Source organism: Podarcis melisellensis, assembly GCF_964234715.1.
Source record: "Podarcis melisellensis genome assembly, chromosome: 5".
NCBI classification, from domain to species: Eukaryota; Metazoa; Chordata; class Lepidosauria; order Squamata; family Lacertidae; genus Podarcis; species Podarcis melisellensis.
The window spans coordinates 70656388-70678897 of NC_138537.1; the positions used below are offsets into that span (position 1 = coordinate 70656388).

A 22510-nucleotide genomic window follows, 5' to 3' on the forward strand; every position below is an offset into this window, starting at 1 on the left:
TCTATGATTCTATGAAATTGCAGGAAAGGAGAGAGCTTGTGTGCTCACATCCTGCCTGCAGGCTTCCCACAGGCATCTGGTTGGACACTGTGAGAATAGGATGCTGGACCAAATAGGCCACTGGCCTGATCCAGCAGGCTCTTCTTATGCTCCTCCATGTTAAACCTTATGTGAGTGAATGGAGCCAGACACTCAACATGCAGACTTTACAGAAGAAAATGGCAGGAGATCGCAGAAGGAAGCAGGGAGCAGCTGTGATATAAAAGGAATTCCTTCTCACTGTTTTCACACACCCGTCCGCAGTCATTTCTATAAGGCATGCACCTGAAATATGCCTCTGAGTCCATTCATTTTTATGGAAATGAGAATTAGAAACCCCTTATCCTTAACCTATGCCTATGGAGTCTGCAATGAAACATAAGCTCAAGCCCAAAAGAGTGGTGGAGTACACAGTGACTACTCATTAAGCGAGCACACAATAAGCCACAAAACATGCAGGCAAGGAGAAAAAGGTTCCTTGGCTATTTCATCAGAGAATCCCCAATCTCTCACAAGCCAAGCACTGCTTTTCACAAAGCTTTAAGACACTTCCCGGACCACAGACAGCAAAAGCACATAATTTCCCAGTACTTACTGTGGGTGAAGCTTATACAGCGTACCATCGACGCCCACCGTTACATCCAGGTGGTCCAAGCCTCTGTTCTCCCTTATTTTGTCTACAACGGCAGCCATCCCGGCTCCGCACAGCTGAGCCGCCCTCCTTGATACTGCGCCACACACCGTCTTGACGATGATACTGTCATCACAGGTGCTGTTCAGACCAAGCTGCTGGAGGATTGTACGGACCTGAAGCAGCGCTAACCTGTCACTGTTGAGAAGACCCAAGGGGAGAAGGGGGAAGAGAGAGAAAACAGAGGCTTGAATTCGTTTCCAAAATCCTCTGCTTCGGTGGACACCAGGGATAAGGGCACCAGATGCTGCTGGACTCCAACTCCCATCAGCCCAGCAAACATGGCCAATGGAATGTGGCCAACAACATCTGGAGGGCTACAGGTGTATGCAGTCAAAGACTCCGTTGGCCTGGGTACCATGTGCATCACTTCACTGAGTGTAAAACTGAAGCCCTATTCTGGCATTCAGGCTAAAGATTGGCTGTAAATGGAGAAGCAGGCACCCAACATCCCCCTCCCTGCTGGAATGCCAGCTCAACCTCAAACCAGTCCACATTAAGTGCAAAGGTCCTCCCCACAGAAAAAGCCTCTTTGATGCTGAATGCAGGAAAGTCTCAAATGGAGCCAGGGAAACTTTTGTGTGCACTCCTGCCCTTTCCCTATTTAAGACCACTTATGTCATCTCCAGACACCTAAATCCAACACTGGTATTGAAATCCACATGGCTAAAAATGCCTCCCATTACACTCTGAGCAGCCCCTTTTCACTGCATTCAAACTATCCTCACTTTCTCAGGGTCTGGAATAGGTATTGGTCCCATAGAACACGAGAGCATTGCCCTGCTGTACTTCCAGCTGTTCTGGAAGCCATTCTTTCCCCAGTTGATCTGTCTCTGTTCTTCACAGTGGTCTGCCGCTCTAGAGCCGCTTCTGTCTCCATCTATACTGATGCAAAAAAAAGCACTACAGCGCGAGCTGGTGTCAGACTGCGGTATTACAGCACTGTTGCAGTATTACAGCAACGTTAGGAGGCAGACCCTAACATTTGCTACTCAAGCGGCAAGTATATTGTAATATAAGGTTGTTTGAAGTTAACTGGGGAATATGATGCAGCACCAAGGAGAACCATCCACACATCCAGGAGTCAGATTTGAAAAAATGTTAAATTTGTTCAGATTTGGGAAAATGTTGATTTGTTTTAATTTAACTTAATTTGTTTTAATTAGTGACCAATTTGGGGAAAACAAATGAAAATCAATAAAAAAAAGATTTGCCGAAGTTTGCTACTCAAAAAACGCAAAAGTAAAAAGCAAACCAAACCATGAAAGAGAATGACAAATATGGACTGTGTAAAAACTCACAGTAGATTGTGAAGTATTATTATAATGCTGATATCATTACCTAAGATTTCCGAGAAAAAGTACATCTAAGCTCACTTACCTCTCTATCTGTGAAAGGAACTTTGTTTCAAAAATGCCCCTCGTTTTCAGTGTCTCTGAAATTTGACCTCTGAAGAGGAATCCTCTTTTCGTGAAGTCAATTAAAATGTTCCGGACGATTTCCCCCAAGTACATTCCACTGATCATCTTCTCATACCTGCAAATCACAGAGAGAAGAGGGGTTCAGAATGAAGGGTGTGTGTGTTAAGGACAACTGAGAAAAGTTTTGCTGGTGATTAATCCTTAATCTAGAAAAGCCTGATTATGTTATTCCACCCCATTCATTTCAATGCAAAGGGAACACAATGCATATTTGGGGGGGCACGGATACAAATACATTTTGTTTGCAGGCTGAAAGCAACAGCAGGCACTAATACGCAGCTATGTTTGCTGAATTGATTTCTGTTCTGGACACAGCAGAAACATGCAATTTCCTGTCTTGTTTATGTTGGGAGTTTTCAGACACCCACCAGCCTTGCTGCCTCTGTACACCCAGGCTGTGTGTTTATCTTGAAGTCCAATCAGGTGATCACAGTAGTGCATGTGACGAAAACCATCTCTGCTGCAGCACCTCAGCACAAGCCTTCACCCATTTCCAACAACATTTCACCCGCAAATACCTTTGCTTGCCGCTGTTTAATGAGTAGTCATCAACAGCTTTGTCATAGATTGTCCTGATGTCATCTAGGCATCCGTTGTCTCCAAACGCGCCCCATTCCATGTTCACACACATTCTTCCTTGCTCTCCTTCTACCATCTCTATGTTTCTTGTTTCTTCCATGTAACATGCATTGCTGCCAGTTCCTGGAACAGTGAAAGAATCAGATTCAATACCAGAATAGACCAAAAAAGAGACACAAAAAATCATCTGGTAGTTATAGGACCTACTGCAATGGGTCTTAGAATAATGAGGCACCCAATGAACCAAACTAAATAGCAAGTCCCATTCTTACCCACAATGAGTCCAATTTCACAATTGGGATCTTCATAGGCACAAGTCATCATAGTCCCGACTGTATCATTCACCACGGCCACAACATCCAAGTCAAATTCCTTGGAAGAAGTAACAAAATTATATACTACAATTGCTTCTCTTGAAACACGGCGGAGTAGTATTCACCAGTGGTTACAAGTTCAGGGAAACAAGCCCATGCCTGTCATTTGCAAATATCGTAATAATCAGGAAAACACAGATCTGTTTTAAATAATAGCAATTTAATTTTCATTCCAATGTCCAGAGGGCTGGATTCAACTAAGTTGTTGCACTGGCAGAAGCCAGAGCAACGAGTTCTGCCAGCAGAACGTGAAAACCACCCTTTTCTTCCCCAACACCACACCCTCCACAGATCTGCTCAGGAAGGTTAGGAGAACCCCCAGAACAGGGGATCTTAAGCAATGCAGAGGAAGAATAAAAACACACAACAGTGACTCATAAAACAAACAATACATGATCAACACCATCCACTAATTTTAAGAAATCACAGAGGGGGAAACTCACTTCTCTTCTTTTTATTCCTTCCCGTAGCAAATTAACAACATCCTCCCCTTCGCAGTCAGTAGCCTTAAAGCCCTTGGTCCAGTTCAGAAGGATGCCCTAAGAAAAGGAACAAGAAACTCAGTTCATTGCAATATCATTGCAAACCAGAAATAATCACCACCTGCGCATCCAGGTGTAGTAGCAGACCCAACCAGCTAATGAACCCACAATGGCATCAAGAGCTCCTCATATGAATACATATGCAGCTGTTGTTCTTGGAGATCCAAACCGTGGGGTGGTATTTACCACTAGCCCACATTATCCAAGTAACATCTTCTGAAAGATGATAAATGGTGTGATGTCATTGTGTTCAGCTTCCAGCCGAGCACAAATGGCAGCCAATGAAGTGGAGCAGGGGGGATATCCAAACTACAAGTGAGATGACATCATGCATCTCCTTTCATTAGTTGTTACCATGGGAACATGAGTTAACAACAAAGATTGATAGCAACCAGCTATGCCCCTGCAATAGCTTGTTTCGGCATCACTTTTAAAGGCATGCTGCAGTTAAGTCTAGAATCTGCAGGTACGGTGGGGCTTAACTCAGTGATAACAGCCCATGCCTTGCAGGCAAGAACTCCCAGGTTCAATCCTCAACATCTCCATTAAGGCCTTGGAAAGACTGGAGAGGTGGCTCCCATTCTGTGTAGATTATTCTGAGCCAGATGGACCACTGGTCTTAACTCAGTATAAGGAATACTGACTGTGTCAATATTCTTTGCATGTGCAAAGCTCACACTCACGCTTGTCTGCCTGCATACCTCTTCTCAACCGCTAAACTGCAGCTGAAAATCCACTCTTAAAAAACACATATGGAAAAGTTTCATTACGGAAATAAGAACAATAACTTACAGCATCTAAGCTTGTCTGTTTGCAAGGGAAAGAAAACGTAAAGCCCAGGGGGAGTCGTGCACCTTTTATTCCCATGTAGTCCAGGAAATCCGAGATGCAGGAAACAATGTGATCAAACAGCTGGAAAAAGCAAAATAAATTAGTGTGTATCACAAGCACTGTGCAGTCTCTGAAAGATAGCAACAACACAACATCCTCTGCACTACATGCTCACCTCCTCTCCGGTACCTTGCATGACTTCTACAGGAATGGCATAGATTTTATTGTGCATCTCCACCATTCGCCTTTTACCACTTCGGATCTTCACAAGCAAAACTCGGAAGTTTGTTCCTCCAAGATCCAGGGCCAGGAAGTCTCCGTTCTCTGCAATGAAATAATTTTGACCAAGCAGGAAGTGAGGAACAACGCATCTAAATTTTCCGAACTTTTAGTCCCCAGCGCTTTTACAGGAGGAAAAGGCTCTGTCATCTACTGTGAACTCATTGTGTTTCCAGTGCTGGGTTCTTAATCAAGAGTTTACACAACTTTATCCAAAATGCATATGCATCCTGTAGAAATGTGTGCATATATACATATCCATGTGGTACATTGTTCCTCACCCCAGCTTCACATCAATAGGAGTCCCCAAGCGAGAGCTTTCCCAACTTTTTATGTTGGTGACACACATTTATACAGTGGTACCTCTGGTTAAAGGGACGTGGGTGGCGCTGTGGGTTAAACCACAGAGCCTAGGACTTGCCGATAAGAAGGTTGGCGGTTCGAATCCCCACAACGGGGTGAGCTCCCGTTGCTCGGTCCCTGCTCCTGCCAACCTAGCAGTTCGAAAGCAAGCCCAAAAGTGCGAGTAGATAAATAAGTACCGCTCCAGCAGGAAGGTAAACGGCGTTTCCGTGCGCTGCTCTGGTTCGCCAGAAGCGGCTTAGTCACTCTTGCCACATGACCCGGAAGCTGTACGCCGGCTCCCTCGGCCAATAAAGCGAGATGAGCGCTGCAACCCCAGAGTTGGCCACGACTGGACCTAATGGTCAGGGGTCCCTTTACCTCGGGTTAAGTACTTAATTCGTTCCGGAGGTCCATTCTTAACCTGAAACTGTTCTTAACCTGAAGCACCACTTTAGCTAATGGGGCCTCCTGCTGCTGCCGCGCCGCCGGAGCACAATTTCTGTTCTCATCCTAAAGCAAAGTTCTTAACCTGAAGCACTGTTTTTGGGTTAGTGGAGTCTGTAACTTGAGGCGTATGTAACCTGTATGTAAGCCAAGGTACCACTGTACATGCATCATTTTGCAACACAGTAATTCAAGGTTTGCATCATTTTGAACACAGTAATTCAGTTTTACTAGCAAACAGGAAGTTAAACCTTTCCAGCCCCGGGAGGAGCGCGGGCGGAGCGTTCGTGTGATACGCCAACACACTAACGTGCGCCTTTGCATGGTGTAAACACATCCCTGCCTCGTAAATGCCATCTGGTGTGTACACAAACAGAAACCCACCTGACGCTAATGAAGCCATGCCGAAGGCAATGTGAAACTGGGGTGTGGGGCTTCACGGCACTCTGAGGCGGTAACAAGAACGCATCCTTACACTGAGCTCAACGCATCCTTACACTGAGCTCAAGTTATTCATGCATTTAAACAAACACGCTTAACCTGGCTACTTTTATTTTGGTGAAAAAAAGGCCTAATGCAATGTAATGCCCAATGCTGGTTTACTGCTGAAAACCGCCCCATATTCTACTTACCCCTAAAGGGGCGCTTTCAGAATCAAGCAACAAAAAACAGGACGGGACCCTAATCTGGACACACAAACATGAATGTTTTTACTACAAAATAGAAGCAGCCAGGTGAGAACATACTTCTTCAAAATACATGACTTACAGCACATGTAGTTAACTGAAGGAGAGCAGAAAGGAGGACTGAAAGATAAGTATTCCCCTTTTTTGGCTCATTTTTAAATGGCTTGCCGCTCAGGATTCTGAGAACCGTCTTACTGAGGGGAGAAGTCGCGTTCAATTAGTCCATCTTGCCTGATGCAAGATCACATCAAGGTCGCAATGACTGTGCAAAAATCCTCTTGAGTCTTTCAGCATATACACCCCCTGGTGCTGGGCAAAGATGCCCCTAGGCCCTGACAGGTTAATGGAAAAAGCAACCCTTCTGCCTTTCTGATAAAAACTGGTCTTTGGCCTGGGTCTAATGGCCCCCATTCAGATGTTGATTGTGAATCACAACAACCACATATTCCTGGGTTCAGCTTGTTAGTGAGGTCTGTGACCCTAATAGAGGATGAGACAAGCTAGCTTTGTTATTTTTTTATCTGTACTTGAATTCCCAATGGTATCTTTACATTCTAAGCCTTTTATTAACCACCTTCTGTGGTATTGGGTTCTCATGTTTATTTTTACAAACATTTGTGCATTTAACCTTGGGTGGCTTCTTAGAGTAAGTTCGGCTCGGCATCTTGTACCTGGCTGAGTAACTTGTAGGTTGGAGGCTCAAAAGACAGTGAATAAACTGTTTGGCTCTTATATGTGTGAATCCCAAGGACACCCAGAAAAAAACTGAATTTTCCTAGGCTAAGGATGGGGGGTGGGGACCAACAGGGGTGGCGGCAGTACTAGTGGTCAGGCTTGGTTTTTTCACTAGTCTCTCTCTCACGCTGACAACTTGGAATAACAAAGCATTACATGCTGGCAGTGTGGGAAAGGAAAGCCCTATACATAGGAAACTTATTTACATGGTGACAGTGTTGGGGGAAACCCTTGGTTGAACAAGTAGGATTTCTCTACAGGGTGGAGGGTGGGGACACACTGCAATGCATTTATTCTCTTCAAAAAAAGCAAGAGAAGTTGGCTCGCTGGGAATGGATGAATTACTATACATACATGGAACATTAGCCAGCAGATGGCGATGTTTCTCCATCTTCATTTAAAAGGTGTGCTCTTTCAAAGAAAGGCAAGCTTTTGTTTTACAGAGCCATCAGGAAGAGAGACAAGGAAATGCAAGAACCAATTGAGTGCAACATCAAAAACCCACTGGAAGTCTAAAGGACCACTCAGTTAATGAGTAAGTGACAAAGCAAGGACTCCTGTCCGTTGCCAGGGGCATTTTTTCATGTGGTGAAATGAGGCTGAACTGATTTTATCTCCACTTGATTCTGGAATACCGAACCTGACCAGAACCTGTACAGTGGTTACATATGTTTCAGGTTACAGACTCTGCTAATCCAGAAATTGTGCTCTGGCGGCGCGGCGGCAGCAGGAGGGCCCATTAGCTAAAGTGGTGTTTCAGGTTAAGAATGGACCTCCAGAACGAATTATGTACTTAACCCGAGGTACCACTGTATGTGATGTGATGGGTTTCAAACTGGAATTCTCCACATCCTAAGAAACCTTCCAAAAGCACATCTACAATCTAAGCAAAGATGGGTCTTGAATGTTCACTGGACTCATTTGACATAGCAAAAATCAAATCAGGCAGGTGTCGGCAAACTAAGAAAAAGTGGTCCCTAGGAATTGTGAATCTTAGCTCATCATGGAGCAGTGATATGTTTTTATTGCCATCCTCACAGAAGAAAGGCACGGGAAATTTTAGTTGGACCACAATTGTGATTTTCTGTTTCTGATGAATTGGGATGACTAGAGCATATGAAAACCTCATCAGCTGAAAAGTGGTATATTAAGGCTAAAATCCTAAATACACTTACTGGGGAGTAAGCCCAATTGAGCATAGTAGGTGTTACTTCCAAGTAAACATGCATAACTGCACTGTAAACGTACTAAATAAATCTGTAGGACTGATATTAAGGATCAATATGGCATGGCACATATTTATTAGAGCTAATGAATTCAAAATCTGTTCAACTTTTAGATACAGGCCAAGATTTAAACAGGCATCTACACCCTCTGCACCCCACTGACTCCTCAGAAAATGCTTCCACCAGGTTCTCCAACCTGCTCTTCAACATCAACTGGTTCTACAAAGCAGTTTGGAGCTTTCCAAAGTGGGGAGGGCGACATCAGTCTAAGGACATAATCTATTTTATTTCCATTTCCCCAATGAAAAGTGATAGCAACCTGAAACTGCATTTTGAGTTCAGTTTCCTGAACACAAAATTCTACAAGAACTAAGGGGGGGAGGCAGTTATGGAGAAATGTCTCCTTGGCTGCATTCGGGGGTGGGGCTGTAAAACGTTCCTTTTTTCATTTGAAATGTCCCCCTAAGCGCAACTTTTCTCACTGGTCCATATGCTTTTAAGTTATTGCATTCCACTCTTTAATTCTGTGAACTTGATATGGTTGTAACTCTATTTTTCTCTCTGTGTTCTTAAGTCACTTTGAACTGATGCTGGGAAAGCAGCACCTCAGTATTTTAAAAACAAGCAAACCAGAAATGCATGGAAAGAATGCCCCCCCTCTATCTGGGGGCTCCCAGCCTTAGATTATGAGCTGCCTCCCTCTGCAATGAGGAAACTAGGCTGCCTCTTCCAAAGCTCCCTTCCCAAGGACTAAAGACCTACCTGTCCCATCAGGTGTGCTGCGGACGAAGGTGGGCAGCATTTTGACTTTGGCGTGATCGTGCGATTTCTTCTTGAGGCCTGCTTCTATTTCCATCCTCATCCTCTTCTTCACCTGCAGCAGCTGCTCGTGAGTGAGCTTGAATTCAGCCAGAGTCTCGTCTATCAGGCGGTGCTGCTCTGACAGCCGGTATGCTACCGCTGTCACCATCGCAGCGCCCTTGCCGCTGCCGCTCTCTGACAGCAAAAAGCGCACGTCTGAGTCGGGCACTAAGCGGCGCACGGTTTTGTGCAGCCGTCGGGAATACCTGCAAGGGGAGGGGGGACAGTAGGTTCAGCAATAGGAATTTTTCCTTAATTAAAGGTGTGGGGGGGAAATCACTGGGTCAGGCCAAGGAGCTGTCTAGACAGTGGATAAATAGGAAACATGCATCCCAGCTAATTTTGTTGGACTACAACTCCCATCAGACCCATCTGATGGGCTGGACTACAACTCCCATCAGTGGTCAGGATGATGGGAGTTGTAGTCCAGCAACATCAGGAAGGCTACAGGTTCCCCATCCTGATCTAGTGTAATAGCAGTTTGCTTTATAGATACAAGGCAGAGCTCCTAATGATGCAAAAACAGCACATATAACTGCAATCCAGACATTAACTGAGAGTCGATGCCATCTGAGAGATGCAAGGAACTTTCCTGTGTCATAGTCCCACACCTGACCAGAAATATCCATACAGGAGAATGCTGTGGGAAGACTAAAGGACATGGTTCTTTCTAAAACTGGTAATGCCACCACCAGGAGAGTGACAAAGCCAGCGTGGGAAGGAGCCACATTGTCCAGCTCTTGCATATGGTTCCTCTCTGCAGACATCACAGGAGCAGAGTAAGAAATAATCGCAGGAAGTAGCTCCCACGCTGCTCCAGCATTGCAGGCCTAATGGACGGGGCACTGGGAATGGGGTGCCTGCCTAGCACACAGATACTGATCCACACCCACTCTGCTTATATGCACGCACACACAGCCAACACCAGAGGTGGGTGGGAGAACGGCCATTGGGGTCTACTGGCTGGGTGATTTTGTAGAATCATGGAACTGTAGAGCTGGAAGGGTCCACAAGGGTCATCTAGTCCTACCCCCTGCAATGCAGGGGGTCTTATATTCCACCAACTGAGCTAGGCAACAATAAAATGCTTAAATCAGCCTGCTGAAGTAAAGCTGGCTATGAGCGACTTTTGTGAAAAAGAGATGGTGAGCTCAGCTCAGTTCTGCTACTGAAAACAAACTCCTAGGCTCAGAATGTGCTTTGAAACATATAGAGAGGCTTGGAGGGCCACATTTTGCCCCTGGGAGCCACAGCTTCCCCAGCCCCAGCAGTATAAACCTTTGTTGCTCTGTTTCTCCAAGACAAGTTATCTTCCACATACAGGCAGATATGTTAAGAGTAATATCCAGGCAACACCAAAACAAAACAAAACAAAACAACGAGCCTCCACAGCTGCTTTTCCAATGGTGTGGCATCACTTGTTTATTTTCTTTATTAAATTTCTATACCACCCAAGAATCACAGGGTGGTTTGGAGTGTGTAACTGCAAAGTACCCCCTTGCATCTGTATGGTACAAATTAACGGGGGGGGGGGGAGATAAACTACAGGCTATTGCATGTTATGGGCACATCACTGCAATGTGCAGGAAACTAGTTGTAAAGATTGCCTGCTGCAAGCAGCTACCTGGTATCCTGAGGGACAGCTCGGCTGGAAGAGCCTGAGACTCTCAATCTCAGCGCCGTGGGTTCAAGCCCACATTGGGTGAAAGATTCCTGCATTGCAGGGGGTTGGACTACATGATCCTTGTGGTCCCTTCCAACTTCTATTATTCCATGTGCATTGCAAGCACTGCCTCCTGCCTATCTTACTGAGCTGCCTTTGGACTGTGATATTTACAGCCCACTTTCACCTCCTTTGAGAGCTCTGTTTACTTAGCCCAAGTCCAGAGCACACAGCCAAATGTCAGCTGGATGTGCTACATCTCTGACCTTTTGCAAGAGACAGTCCCTAACAGGTGCCAAGATGTAATTATGGAAACCTGGCAGGCTCTTACTGCGGATGCATCTTGTAAAGGGAGCCATCAACCCCCACGGTGGTGCGCAGGCGGCCCACTCCCTTGTTGTCCCGCAGCTGGTTAAGGATGGCCCCCAGAGTGGCAGCCACCAGGTTGGCAGAGCGGAAGGAGACGATTGTGCACACGTGGTGGACGGCGACGCAGTCTTCGTGGGAGGGCTCAACCCCAAGACGGGTAAGTATCTCCTTGGCCTTTTGCAAACCTTCCTTGCTCCTAAAAACAGAAACCGCAAAAAAAAGTTACGATAAGGTAACACAATCCTGACGGATGGGCAGGTTGCTCACCGAGGGAGTGTGTTGCGAGAGTCTGAGAATGGGTGCAGCAGAGTCCCGTGGAAATCTTGCAAGGAAAGGAAGGGGAAGGGAGAATCTGCGATATTAAGAGCCTACGGAGCACAAAGAGGTTTTCAGTTCCACTGTGCTGGATTTGGGTGGTGGGTTCTCTGTACTGTGCACCATTTGTAATCAGCGAGACCAGTTAAGGGTAAAATTCTGGAAGCCATTGTTTTAAAATAGGCCACATGGCGCAAAGCCAGAAAATGTCAGGTCAAAAGGCTGCAGCTTCAGAGGACGTACATACACTGAATGTCATTTGAAAGCTGGAAAGTGCTGCCTATTAAGATAATGACAAAGCTCTATATTTTCAAAAGCCCATCCAGGAGTTGCTCTTGCATATATTCCACTACATTTCATTACACAAGTACTGTATTCTAGGTTGGAAATGCAGGAGGAAAGCTTCAAAGCTACTTACTTCTCCATGGCAGAAACGTGCTTTGTTTCTAGCTTCCCTTTGGTTAAAAGTTCAGGAGTGATTCTCCCCTCGAAAAGAAGACCTTCTTTGGCCATTTTGACAAGGATCAGCCTGACGAGCTCGCCCATGTACATGCCACTGACCATCTTCTCAAACCTGGAAAGATATTACGGCAGAAACACAAATCAGACATACTCACGAGTAGTTTATAGGCGTGTGGCCTGCTCCTGCATATAGTTACCCAAGATCAATTCCCAGTAGGTGCCGATGGGAGGCATCCTTAGGGTTCAACTCCTTCTTTAGCCATCATGCTTACACAGTGTGGAAATCCTGAGCAAATCACTCCCCCTCGCAGTTGAACTCAACCAAGACCACCCACCTTAACACACACACACACACACACACACACTTGCCAACAGTATAGAAAGAATGATGGGTAGCAAAAATGAAGGGAACTTCCACTCACTCAAGGGCGGGTCCCCCAATTTCTGACAAATTTTCCCCCAGCTGCAAGAATCCCTCTGCCTTGCTAGTTCCCCAGGTCATTCTAGAAAGTCCTGAAACCATCCACAAGTCTTCTTGGGGAGTGGTGAGCAAAAGGGAAGGAGGCAAGAATGGAAGGAGGCTCTGCTCGTGGATCTAAGGTTCCAAGCCTTAAGGTGTAACTCCCAACCACAAACCTTTGGGACAGGCATGAAAGTCTAAAACAAGAGGGAGCCACTAGGGGGCGCATTGGAAGATGGCCGACAATACCATCTCTCCGACCCACACAGGGTAATTAAGAAGCTGTTATGGGAGTAGGCAGCCTCCCTTGTTGCCCCAAGGAAATGGGGAACACTGCCCTTGCCTGCTGTGCCCATAAATCACCCCCTAATTCGAAAGAAGGGGGTGAGGGCCCTAGGCAGAATGCCCCCGTGTGGACCTCGGCTCTCCTGGACACTGTTTCTGATCGCGCACTAGAATAATTAAGTACAAAAGAAGCAAATGCACATATTTCAAGCGAAGAAGGGGAGTGAAGTCTGCTAATTTAAGTGACCTCTGCGAAAGAAGACGATGGGTTGGAGAAACAGGAATATTTTACGATGAAGATACACCAAAGGCTGGGTATGTTGACAACGGGACTGAATGGGGGGGGGAACCTTTTTTACTTTCCTTCTATGTGATTTACAAGAACCCCTCCTCATTAGAATCGCCGGTTGAACTGACCCAAGCAGGATGATTAAGGTCTGTGTGGAGATTAACTTTAACCAAAAGTATGCTTTATGAAGATCGAGAAGCAATAAGAGCTTTTGGGAATGGCGCAGCAATTAATTCGGAGTCGCCATCTTGCCAAAGGATTTATAGCCGGGAGGAAGAATGGACTTGTTTTCAGACTGCATTCCTAGTGAATCTCCTCAGAGGTTTTGAGAAAGGAGGCAGATTGGTGAAGATTAATGACGCTAAGACTGTTTTGATGTATGGAAGTGATGTTATATGGAAAACGTCTGGATATGGCTACTGGATAAAAAAAATAATATCCACGCAGGATTACAAACTGTTCTAACCAGCTTGCGGAGATTATCAGAGGTCACAAAGAGAAAGGAAAAATATATGAAAATAACAAGAAGAGATGTGGAAAAACAATAAGAAAGGACTGGATAGTACTGTGAACATCATAAGGTTAGATTTGTGGACATTAAAACAGCAGTAAGAAGCAAGAAGTTGATTGGATCCCCTCCGGAACTTGAAATATGGGTACCCCCAACAAAAATTTAAAATTCGGCTGCGTAATTTGGAATTTATGTAATTTGGTTTGATTTGATGTGATTGGTCGGTTAATAAAAAATTATTCTTAAAAGAAAGTGTAAAACAAGAACAGTAGAAGAAAGGAAGCTCAATTACAATTGCTTCCCAGGGTTAACAGAACCCCGATCGATCTCCCTGTCAAATTCAGTCCGGATGTCTTCTAACAAGCCATCGTCTCCAAACGCTCCCCATTCGGTATTGATGCACATCCGCCCTTCGTCGCCTTCCACCAGATCAATGTGTCTCATTTCTTCCATGTAGCAGGCATTAGTGCCGGTACCTTAAAAGAAGGCAATGGGATTCGTCAACAGGCTTTATATATATAGAGAGCGAGCGCGCACGCGCAAACCAAAAATGTCAACATGCATTATGCTTGGCAAAGGAATCAAATGTCAATACCAATGATCAAGCCAACTTCGCAACGCTGGTCATCAAATCCACAGGTCATCATGGTCCCTACGGTGTCATTGACAACTGCCATGATGTCTGCATCGTAGTCCTTCAAAATGAAAGGGAATATTTCTAATATGCAATTTTAACAAACACCTTTGGATAGGCATATTCTACTTGCTACTGTGACTGAGAATCTCAGTAAATGTTATTTACTGGACACATTGTTTAGGTCTGCTGGCTGTTCGTGGTTTCATATTTTGTCCCCTTATTACTACTAACCCAGGGTCTCAAGTTCCTTTTCTTCTCAAAAACTCCATCAGCCCAAAAAAAAAAAGACTCATTGACTTCTGGACCACTGAAAGACCTATCCTATCCATGTCAAATGCAGCTACATACACAGAACTTTCCAATACTTGAAACTATCTTAGGTTTCTCTTCTAGGTCCATTGACTTGGCTGCAAGTCCCATTCAATGGGGAATTCAGCTGGATGAACTTCCAAGTTAACATGCATAAAACTTCACTGTGATATTAAGAGAGGATTGTTTGAATCTAAGGCTGTTGAGTCTATGGAAGTTTGTTTGGTATATAATATTATTTAGAACAAGAAATGCTATATAGCCCCCTCCCCAAGAAATTGGTTTCTTAGTCTGAACATCTTCTTGGCTCAATACTTTTACTAGGAGTTAAAAGCAATGTGAAATTAGCGACCATCTAATCATTCTACAATGACACTGAAAAAGACTGACACAATTCCGGACATCTGCAAGTAACAAAAGATGTTCCATTATCAACCAAGTTCATGTATCAATGCTAGCTATACATGTATATAAAAAGATAATCTTACCCCACGCTTCTTGATGGCTTTGTTTAGCAACTTCACTACATCTGCTCCCTCGACACCACTTGCTTTGAAACGTTTTGTCCAGGTTATTAGAACACCCTAATGAAATGAAAAATAAAATAAAATAAAATAATGGCCTAAAGATATTAGGCCCAGTGTTTCTCTGAGTCAAGACTCACTTTTTCAGTGTCATGGGGGGAAAATGAGTTGATGATCAGTTTTCATATGTGGTGACACTGCTGAATTTCCTACGCATCAATTTGCTCACGTTCTCATGGAGGACATAATACAGGTGAACAAATCTACTCACATACTCCATTACCCACCCTTGCTACCATTATACATCTCCATTTTGGAGGTACCATAATCAGGGAATCATGCTTAACAGTATGCATATACAGTTCACATGCTAAATTCTTCCATACGATGGATTTATATGGGGCTCTCAGTGGTCTTCTTTGTAACATTAAACAGGTCCATACTTCCAAAATCCAAAAACACTGCATGCTTCCTGGCCACGTGCTGGGAGAGATGAAGTTCTAATTCAAGTGTCTTCCGATGGTTTCCACACACAATATTGCAACAAGAACAATATTCCAAGCACGTTCATTCGAACCAAGTCATATCAGCTAAAGGGCACTTTAGTACCATCTAGTTGGGGAAGATTCACAGCACATGTTCTTTCTGCCTGCCAGAAGTCCCTGGTTCAATCTCTGCCACCTCCAGGTGGGGCAGGGGAAGTTGAATCCGTGGAGCACTGCTTCCAGTCAGCATAGACAGAGTACTGGGCTAAATGGTCTAGCAGTCTGCTTTTGGGTAAGGCAGGTTCCTATGTTTCTTCTGCACAGTAATAAAGTTGTGCAGTGTTATTTGTGTATTTATGGATCACTTCCCATGAAGCATCCCAAAGCCATTCCACAATACCGTAAAAACATATACAGTGGTGCCTCGCAAGACGAAATTAATCCGTTCCGTGAGGCTCTTCATATAGCGGTTTTTTCGTCTTGCGAAGCAAGCCCATTGACAGCTTAGCGGATTAGTGCTACAGCTGTCAAGCGGCTTCCAGCGATCAGCTGTTAAGCGGCTTATCAGCGGAACAGCTGATAAGCGGCTTAGCGGCTTAAGAAAAGGGCGGAAAAAGCGGAAAAAACCCGCGGGGGGATGCAAGATTTTTTTCGTCTTGCGAAGCAACCCCATAGGGGAATTCGTTTTACGAAGCGCCTCCAAAACGGAAAACCCTTTCGTCTAGCGGGTTTTTCGTCTTGCAAGGCGTTCGTCTTGCGGGGCACCACTGTATATAAAACAAGTGTATATATGAAAACAATTTAAAACCGTTACGTATATAAAAACAGATTCAGACAATTACATATCTAAAAGCAACTTCAGATGCAACACAGATGCCGCCTGCATTCTTACCTCATCTAACTTGGTTTGCCTACATGGAAAAGAAAATGTGAACCCAACAGGCAACTTCTTGTTCTTGATTTCCTGCTTCTCCATGAAATCGCCTAAACATTCAGCAACGTGGTCAAAAAGCTGAGGAGAAAGGAAGGACAATAAGACATTTTAAAAGCCTGATAAAAATAATAATTGCAGCTTCATACCCATAGCCACTACTGGAAAAATTATTAGGTGATCCCATACCAATAAATACTATTTTGGTGGCAGTCCTATAAAACTGGAACATTTGAAAAGTAAGGCTTTCGGGTGGAATTCAATGTGGTGTTAAGCAGATCACTCAGTCAGGGCAAGCGTTTTTTGCTTGCCTGAAGGAATGATCTGCTCTCTCCTCCCACTTGGGGAGGTTCTGGGGTTTCCTGAACCTCCCCAGGCCAATTTTAGGGTGTGCAAAGGGAGCGGAGAGAAGCCCTGCTGCACCGGCAGAACACCTTGTGCGAGCATCCTCTGGCAGGACTACACTGTTGAATCCGGTCCTTTGGTATGCATTTCATACATGGGGCAGAATCCTCCATTGAAGCCATAATGCTCAGCAGACTTCTCTGCGAACAACTCTCACTGGTTGTCACTGCAACCGTAAACACATTTCCTTAGAAGCAGGTCAGAGTGAAATCCATGGTACGGAAAATGTTGTCACACTAGGAAGGCATACATTTTCCTGATCTTCTAGTCACTGCTAGGTTATTGTCAGGGCCTGGGCAGATGAAGAGGAGTGGTGGAGACCACCTCCCCAGGAGCATCCCAGAGGAGGAAAGGGCAGATAGCATAGATCTACAGGACTGGTTTGACACAGGGCACACCCCAGAGGAAGAAGAGGGAAGAAGTTGAGAAATAATGGGAGATGAAGAGCTAAGTAGTACTGAGCAGACAGGGCCCGAGCAGCAGCTGACTGATATGCTGTCGCTGGAGAGTCTCCCAGAACCCGTCCTGTGCCCTAAAACCAGGTGTTCACTGAGAATAGCAGAGCAAAGGGCTCAAAGGCGGGGGACCCTTAACAGCCACTGTAGAAGAGGGCAGGAGCCTGATGAATAGGGAAGTACGGAGGAGGGAGAGATGTGGAGTTTCACTTGGAGCAATGTTAGAAACTGAAAGGTGCTTGGCTGACTTGCCTTGGCATCTGGAATCATAATAAAAAGGACTATAAAGCCTGTGTTTTCTCTGTCTCTCTGCTTTCCTGAGCAATCAGCCAGAAGCTGTCGAAAGCACCCTGTCAGTTATGGCTTATGCCATAATAATAATAAAAACCCCAATAGCCTGTTCCATAAAGCTCTCTTTCACCAATTCTTTGTCATTTTAACTCTGTGAAACACCCTGATAGCTACGATGTGCATGTTCTGCCTCCACTGTCAGTATTCCTCTCAATGGCAGTTACTGGGGAAAACAAGCGGGAAGAGCACAGTTGGGTTCAAGTCTCTTGCGGGTTCCCCATAGGCTTCTGGTTGGCCACTGTGAAGACAGGATACTGGACCAGATGGGCCACTGACCTGATCCAGAAGTGCTCTTTTGATGGCCTTAGTGTTGACTTCAGTTGTGGTTATAACACAATCTGGTTTGAATTAACCATGGTTTGCTACACATTATACTAACCATGGTCAACTCTGAAAAGGGAAGGCAGGGAGGAACTCATGCAGGGAGAGGGAAGGACGAAACATGAGCCTACAGCACATTTCTGATCTCCTAGCCAGTTACAAAATTAGAAATATTACCTCTGCACTGGGTAATAAAGTTTAGACTGGCACTCTCGACAGACATTATCCAATGCATTTCATGTCACAGGTAAGCAACTGGGTTTAGAGTAGGAATGCCCATTTGGCAGGTTAAAAACCTCTACGAGCAAGTATATTATTATTTACAAGGCTAAACAACACTCATACATCACAAATAAAAATAATGATCTAAATCAAATATTCCTGATTTAAATCTGGGGTGATTTTGTAATGCTAGAAGAATCTTCCTCCTTAATTCCCCACCCCCCAAGGAGCCCAACACCCAACTGCCCCTTTTTAAACAATTGCTTTTAAAAGTTACAGAACTGCGGGTGTCACAGACCTACTGAGTTGTATTCAATGGTGTCATTCAGCTAACTTTAAAGAAAAATCACCTTCCCCATTCCACTGATGGACATTTTACCATCAGTTGAGTGGCAAATCTGAATATAGCCCATTGCTTTCTGGAACGAAATGTTTGCAACACTGGAAAATAACTTTCAGTTTGGGGCTAGTCACGATTTGCCTCTTCCACTCAGTCCTCCTTCCCCAGCTGAACTATCCCAAGCAAGCATTTTCAATTGGCAGCTCCTAAATGCATTGATGAATCATAACCAGAATGCCGATTCCATGCAGAGTGAAAATGTCTTCTCCCATTCTTTAAAAGCATATGCCTGGAACTGGTTTCATATTTAATTTATGTAGAGCTTTTTATTTTTATTTTTCAACGTAGCACTATGCAGGCAAACGATGCAGAACTCTTGAGCTCCAATTACAGTTTCAGTGCTGCAGCTCTTTCCATGCCATAGAACAGGTGTGACAAGTGCTGCAATGGGGAAACTGGAAATGGTGGCACAGCACAAATACGACTAGATACAGAACAAGAGAATTGGCTCCTCTGATGCTTGAGCCTTTACTTCAAGTAAAATCCCAAAATCTTCCTTTTTTTTTTTTAACATAAAGCCATTTGCTTTTACATTATACCCTCCCCATTTATCTTCCTTGCAAAGTCACAGAAAATGCCCTATCATTTATCTCCAAAATCTTTTGGGGGCAAGCCTAAAGCTTGGTGAGCCTTAAAGCTGTTGTTGGCATCCATTTGACTTTTACAGCCTGGCAACAACATGCGTGTTCCAAAACTGAACAGGCCAATGCATCCCTTCCTGCACTGCAGAGGGGTGGGCCAGATGACCCTTGGGATCCCTTCTAGGAAGAGGCGTAGGGCTCAAATCACCAAGCTGCCAGTAAATAGTGACAAGAGCAGTGCAGCTTTAGGGCCCAACCTCTACCCTTTATTTTACTTGTTGCAGTGGAAACAGCAGCTTGTGTTATCTTTTTAGGCCAGAGGAAGTTCCTAAGCTCTTCAGATGCTGCTGGACTACAACTCCCAGCATCCCTAGCCATTTGATATGCTGGCTGGGGCTCATGGGAGTTGGAGTCCAATAACAAGTTACTTAACATGCCATCAGAAATCCAAATACCTGACAAAATTATGTAAGGTTTGCCCCCATCCCTGGCACCTTAGCATTTTGATACTGGTTCATTAAAAAAAACTGATTCTAGCGCCCAAGAAACTGAAATGTCATGGAGCTGGGATATTGGAAGGATCCTGAAAAACAGACAAATACATTTTAAATAACTATGAAAGAGTATTTGCACTGTCATCTTTATTGAACCACAGGCAGAATAAGGTGTCGGCCGCAGGAACGCAACAGACTTTCCCCAAAACATAAAACAGAAGAAATTTGGTTCTTTGACTACTGTATGACTGATGCTGACCTCTCTCATTCAGTAATGACCAACAAGACCATTTGGGACATTTAGGAGAGCCACTTTCACATGCTGAAGTGACTGCGCAGATGTTTTCAAGAGCCAAATAGCAAGAACAGCACAGGCGAGCCTGGAATCTACTGGCTCAAAGTGGGAATTTCTGCAACAGCAAGAAGATTCCCAGAGTGCCTCTGCCTAACCGGCCAAATTACTGACATTCAGGCTTAATGGCCATGCTGCCAGCATACAGGAAACCAGGCATTAGGGCTCATCCTAGGGGAAGCAAGATAAATAAATGGCAATGGATTGGGTAAAGTAGGCTTTTTAAAAAATGGCAGCATTGGTGACAGCAGATTCCAATACTTGTAACTTAACACAGGAGCTTTTGCTGGGGGAAATAGGAGAAACTCCTCCAGCCTTTCTTGGTCTCACCAACCATCCATGTAGCTTCTACAGCCTGAGTTGCTGGCTGCAAAATGTATACTTGGACCAATTTGCATATGCAAGGGCAAGAGAAAGAAAGATAACAGCAAGTTGTTTGTGACTGTAGCTGAACTGCTGTATTGTGAATCTTGGGTCACAAAGTTAGAGGGGCATAATAAGTGTACAAATAAACAAAAAAACAGCAGTACATATTTTAGCTCACAACTGGGTCATCATTTTCATACCTATGGATCAGGATTCTAAGCTGCCTTCCAATTCAACAAGCCATCATTGTATAGGAAACATTGGTTTGCAATGAATAAACTAGAAGAAATTATCACAAAAATCCAGTTTCCTAATATTAAAAAAATCTAGCATTCTGCATTATTCTCAACAGAGACGTTGGCCTCAAAAATATGCATCCTAACTTTCCACCAAATGATTTTGAAGGTAAGTCTTTTACTTCCTTTAAAAATTCAAATTACAAGGTAGTAGTTTTTATTTTATCCTTCAAGACTATCAGAAAATCCAAACAATACCATGTGGAAGCTTTTTCAAAAAATGTTTTACAACCCTCATATATTGCAAGAACATTCCTAGGAAGCAATCTTACCCGTGTTCCACTGCCATGCATAATATCCTCGGGAGTGTTATAAATCTCCGTTTCCATTTGCACCGTCTGCTTTTTCTCATGAGACACTTTCACTCGCAGAATACGAAAGAAAGATCCACCAAGATCCAGGGCAATGAAATCTCCTTTCTCTGTTTTGGATGAAACAGAACATCAACACCTAAGCATCAAATCACTCTGGGTGCACAATGAATCTTTGCCATCTACTACATAAAGTAATGCATTGGGTACTGAAAGTTAAACTATCAGCATTCACCTTTTAACACTGCAAATATATCTGATCAACCCAAGTGATTAGCCTCTTCCTATCTAATCAGACAAGCAAAGACCACAATCCTTTATTTGTTTGGAGACTAAGATTACCAATTAAAACAACCTATGGAACGAGATTAAAGAAAAACCCAGTGTGTGTAAACAGAGCACAGGCAAACACTGAAGTTCAGGTACATGGATGCAGATGCAAATCCACACACTCACACACACCCTCTACTCTATTTTAAAAGGATGTTCAAACCCTCAAAACAGGCTCTGCATCAGCCTACAAGAGACTCGGAGTTGCCCTCAGAATAGCAAACTGATTTACTTCCTGGCCTAATTTCAATTCTTCATTGATTTCTGAATTTTCATTAAGCTTTAAAAGTGGCAAAAAGCAGGAAGGGTAATAAGCAAAATACAATGTTGGATCATTTATGACACTGGCTGGCTTACCATTCACTTTCAGTTTCACATCATTCTTACTTTATCACCACCAACGCATTCTTGGCCACCTGGACACAATCAATTTCGCCCATACAAATAAGCCTTGGACATCATACCCACCCAACAATCTTGCAACACAGCTGTAACTTCCCACTAAAGCAGCCTTGTTTCTGTCTTCAGCACTAACATCACACCCACATAAAATGTCAAGCATGGATTTTCCCTTTTTAGGTGTTCTATTACTCTTTCCAAAGAAGGTTTCCTTCCAAAAATGTTCTCATCTCAGCAAAAATGACAACAAATTCCTTACTCTCACCTGCCTCTCTTTGGGCCTGTCCACTCATGTGGGTAAGAAATCAATGAAGAATTGAAATTAGGCCAGGAGGTAAATCAGTTTGCTATTCTTAGGGCAACCCTGAGTCTCTTGCAAGCTGATGTTACAGCAGTGTTTTTGCCCGAAGTTATGCAAATTGTATCGGGTATACAAATTGACTCGTCTTGTTTGCCAGCAAAATAGGGAGACCCAAATCTGTCAGTTTGGGAAAACACATTTCTAAATAGCAGAACAAACTACACAAGCATCCAAGAGGCAATACTTTCAGGGCTGCTGACAAAGAAGCATGAGATCTGGGAGCTGCATCCCAGAATCCGTGCACCGCCATGGCTCTTTGATTATGCTCCATTGTGCAGCAAAGCTCTCCAAATTGTGTATTATAATTTTATTTATTTAGCAAGCAAGCAGCTCTGCACTCCATTTTTCATTAAATATATATATAATCTCAGTGACTTAGGGCAACATAATATCCAGGACCGGCATCATTTTGAAGCTAATGTAATTTTTAAACCATTCTGTCGATAAAACCAATTAAATATCACTGTTCTGTACAAGTACTGAGCATTAAGCAAAATGTGCAAACAGACTTTT

At 44.0% G+C, this 22510-nt stretch overlaps 1 protein-coding gene across 3 annotated transcripts in view; it reads right to left on the reverse strand.

Moving 5' to 3' along the window:
* LOC309370896 (hexokinase-1) overlaps positions 1 to 22510 on the reverse strand; it is a 50189-nt gene that overhangs the window by 559 nt on the left and 27120 nt on the right. For all 3 annotated transcript variants that reach the window (XM_081913085.1, XM_081913084.1, XM_081913086.1), the window contains exons 3-17: positions 20869 to 21017; positions 16315 to 16434; positions 14902 to 14997; positions 14063 to 14162; positions 13760 to 13943; positions 11879 to 12034; positions 11108 to 11341; positions 9015 to 9319; positions 4713 to 4861; positions 4499 to 4618; positions 3608 to 3703; positions 3063 to 3162; positions 2730 to 2913; positions 2111 to 2266; positions 635 to 868 (exon numbers count right to left, since the gene is read on the reverse strand). In XM_081913085.1, coding sequence (XP_081769211.1) covers positions 635 to 868; positions 2111 to 2266; positions 2730 to 2913; positions 3063 to 3162; positions 3608 to 3703; positions 4499 to 4618; positions 4713 to 4861; positions 9015 to 9319; positions 11108 to 11341; positions 11879 to 12034; positions 13760 to 13943; positions 14063 to 14162; positions 14902 to 14997; positions 16315 to 16434; positions 20869 to 21017 — 2383 coding nt within the window. The remainder of the gene's footprint in view (positions 1 to 634; positions 869 to 2110; positions 2267 to 2729; positions 2914 to 3062; positions 3163 to 3607; positions 3704 to 4498; positions 4619 to 4712; positions 4862 to 9014; positions 9320 to 11107; positions 11342 to 11878; positions 12035 to 13759; positions 13944 to 14062; positions 14163 to 14901; positions 14998 to 16314; positions 16435 to 20868; positions 21018 to 22510) is intronic.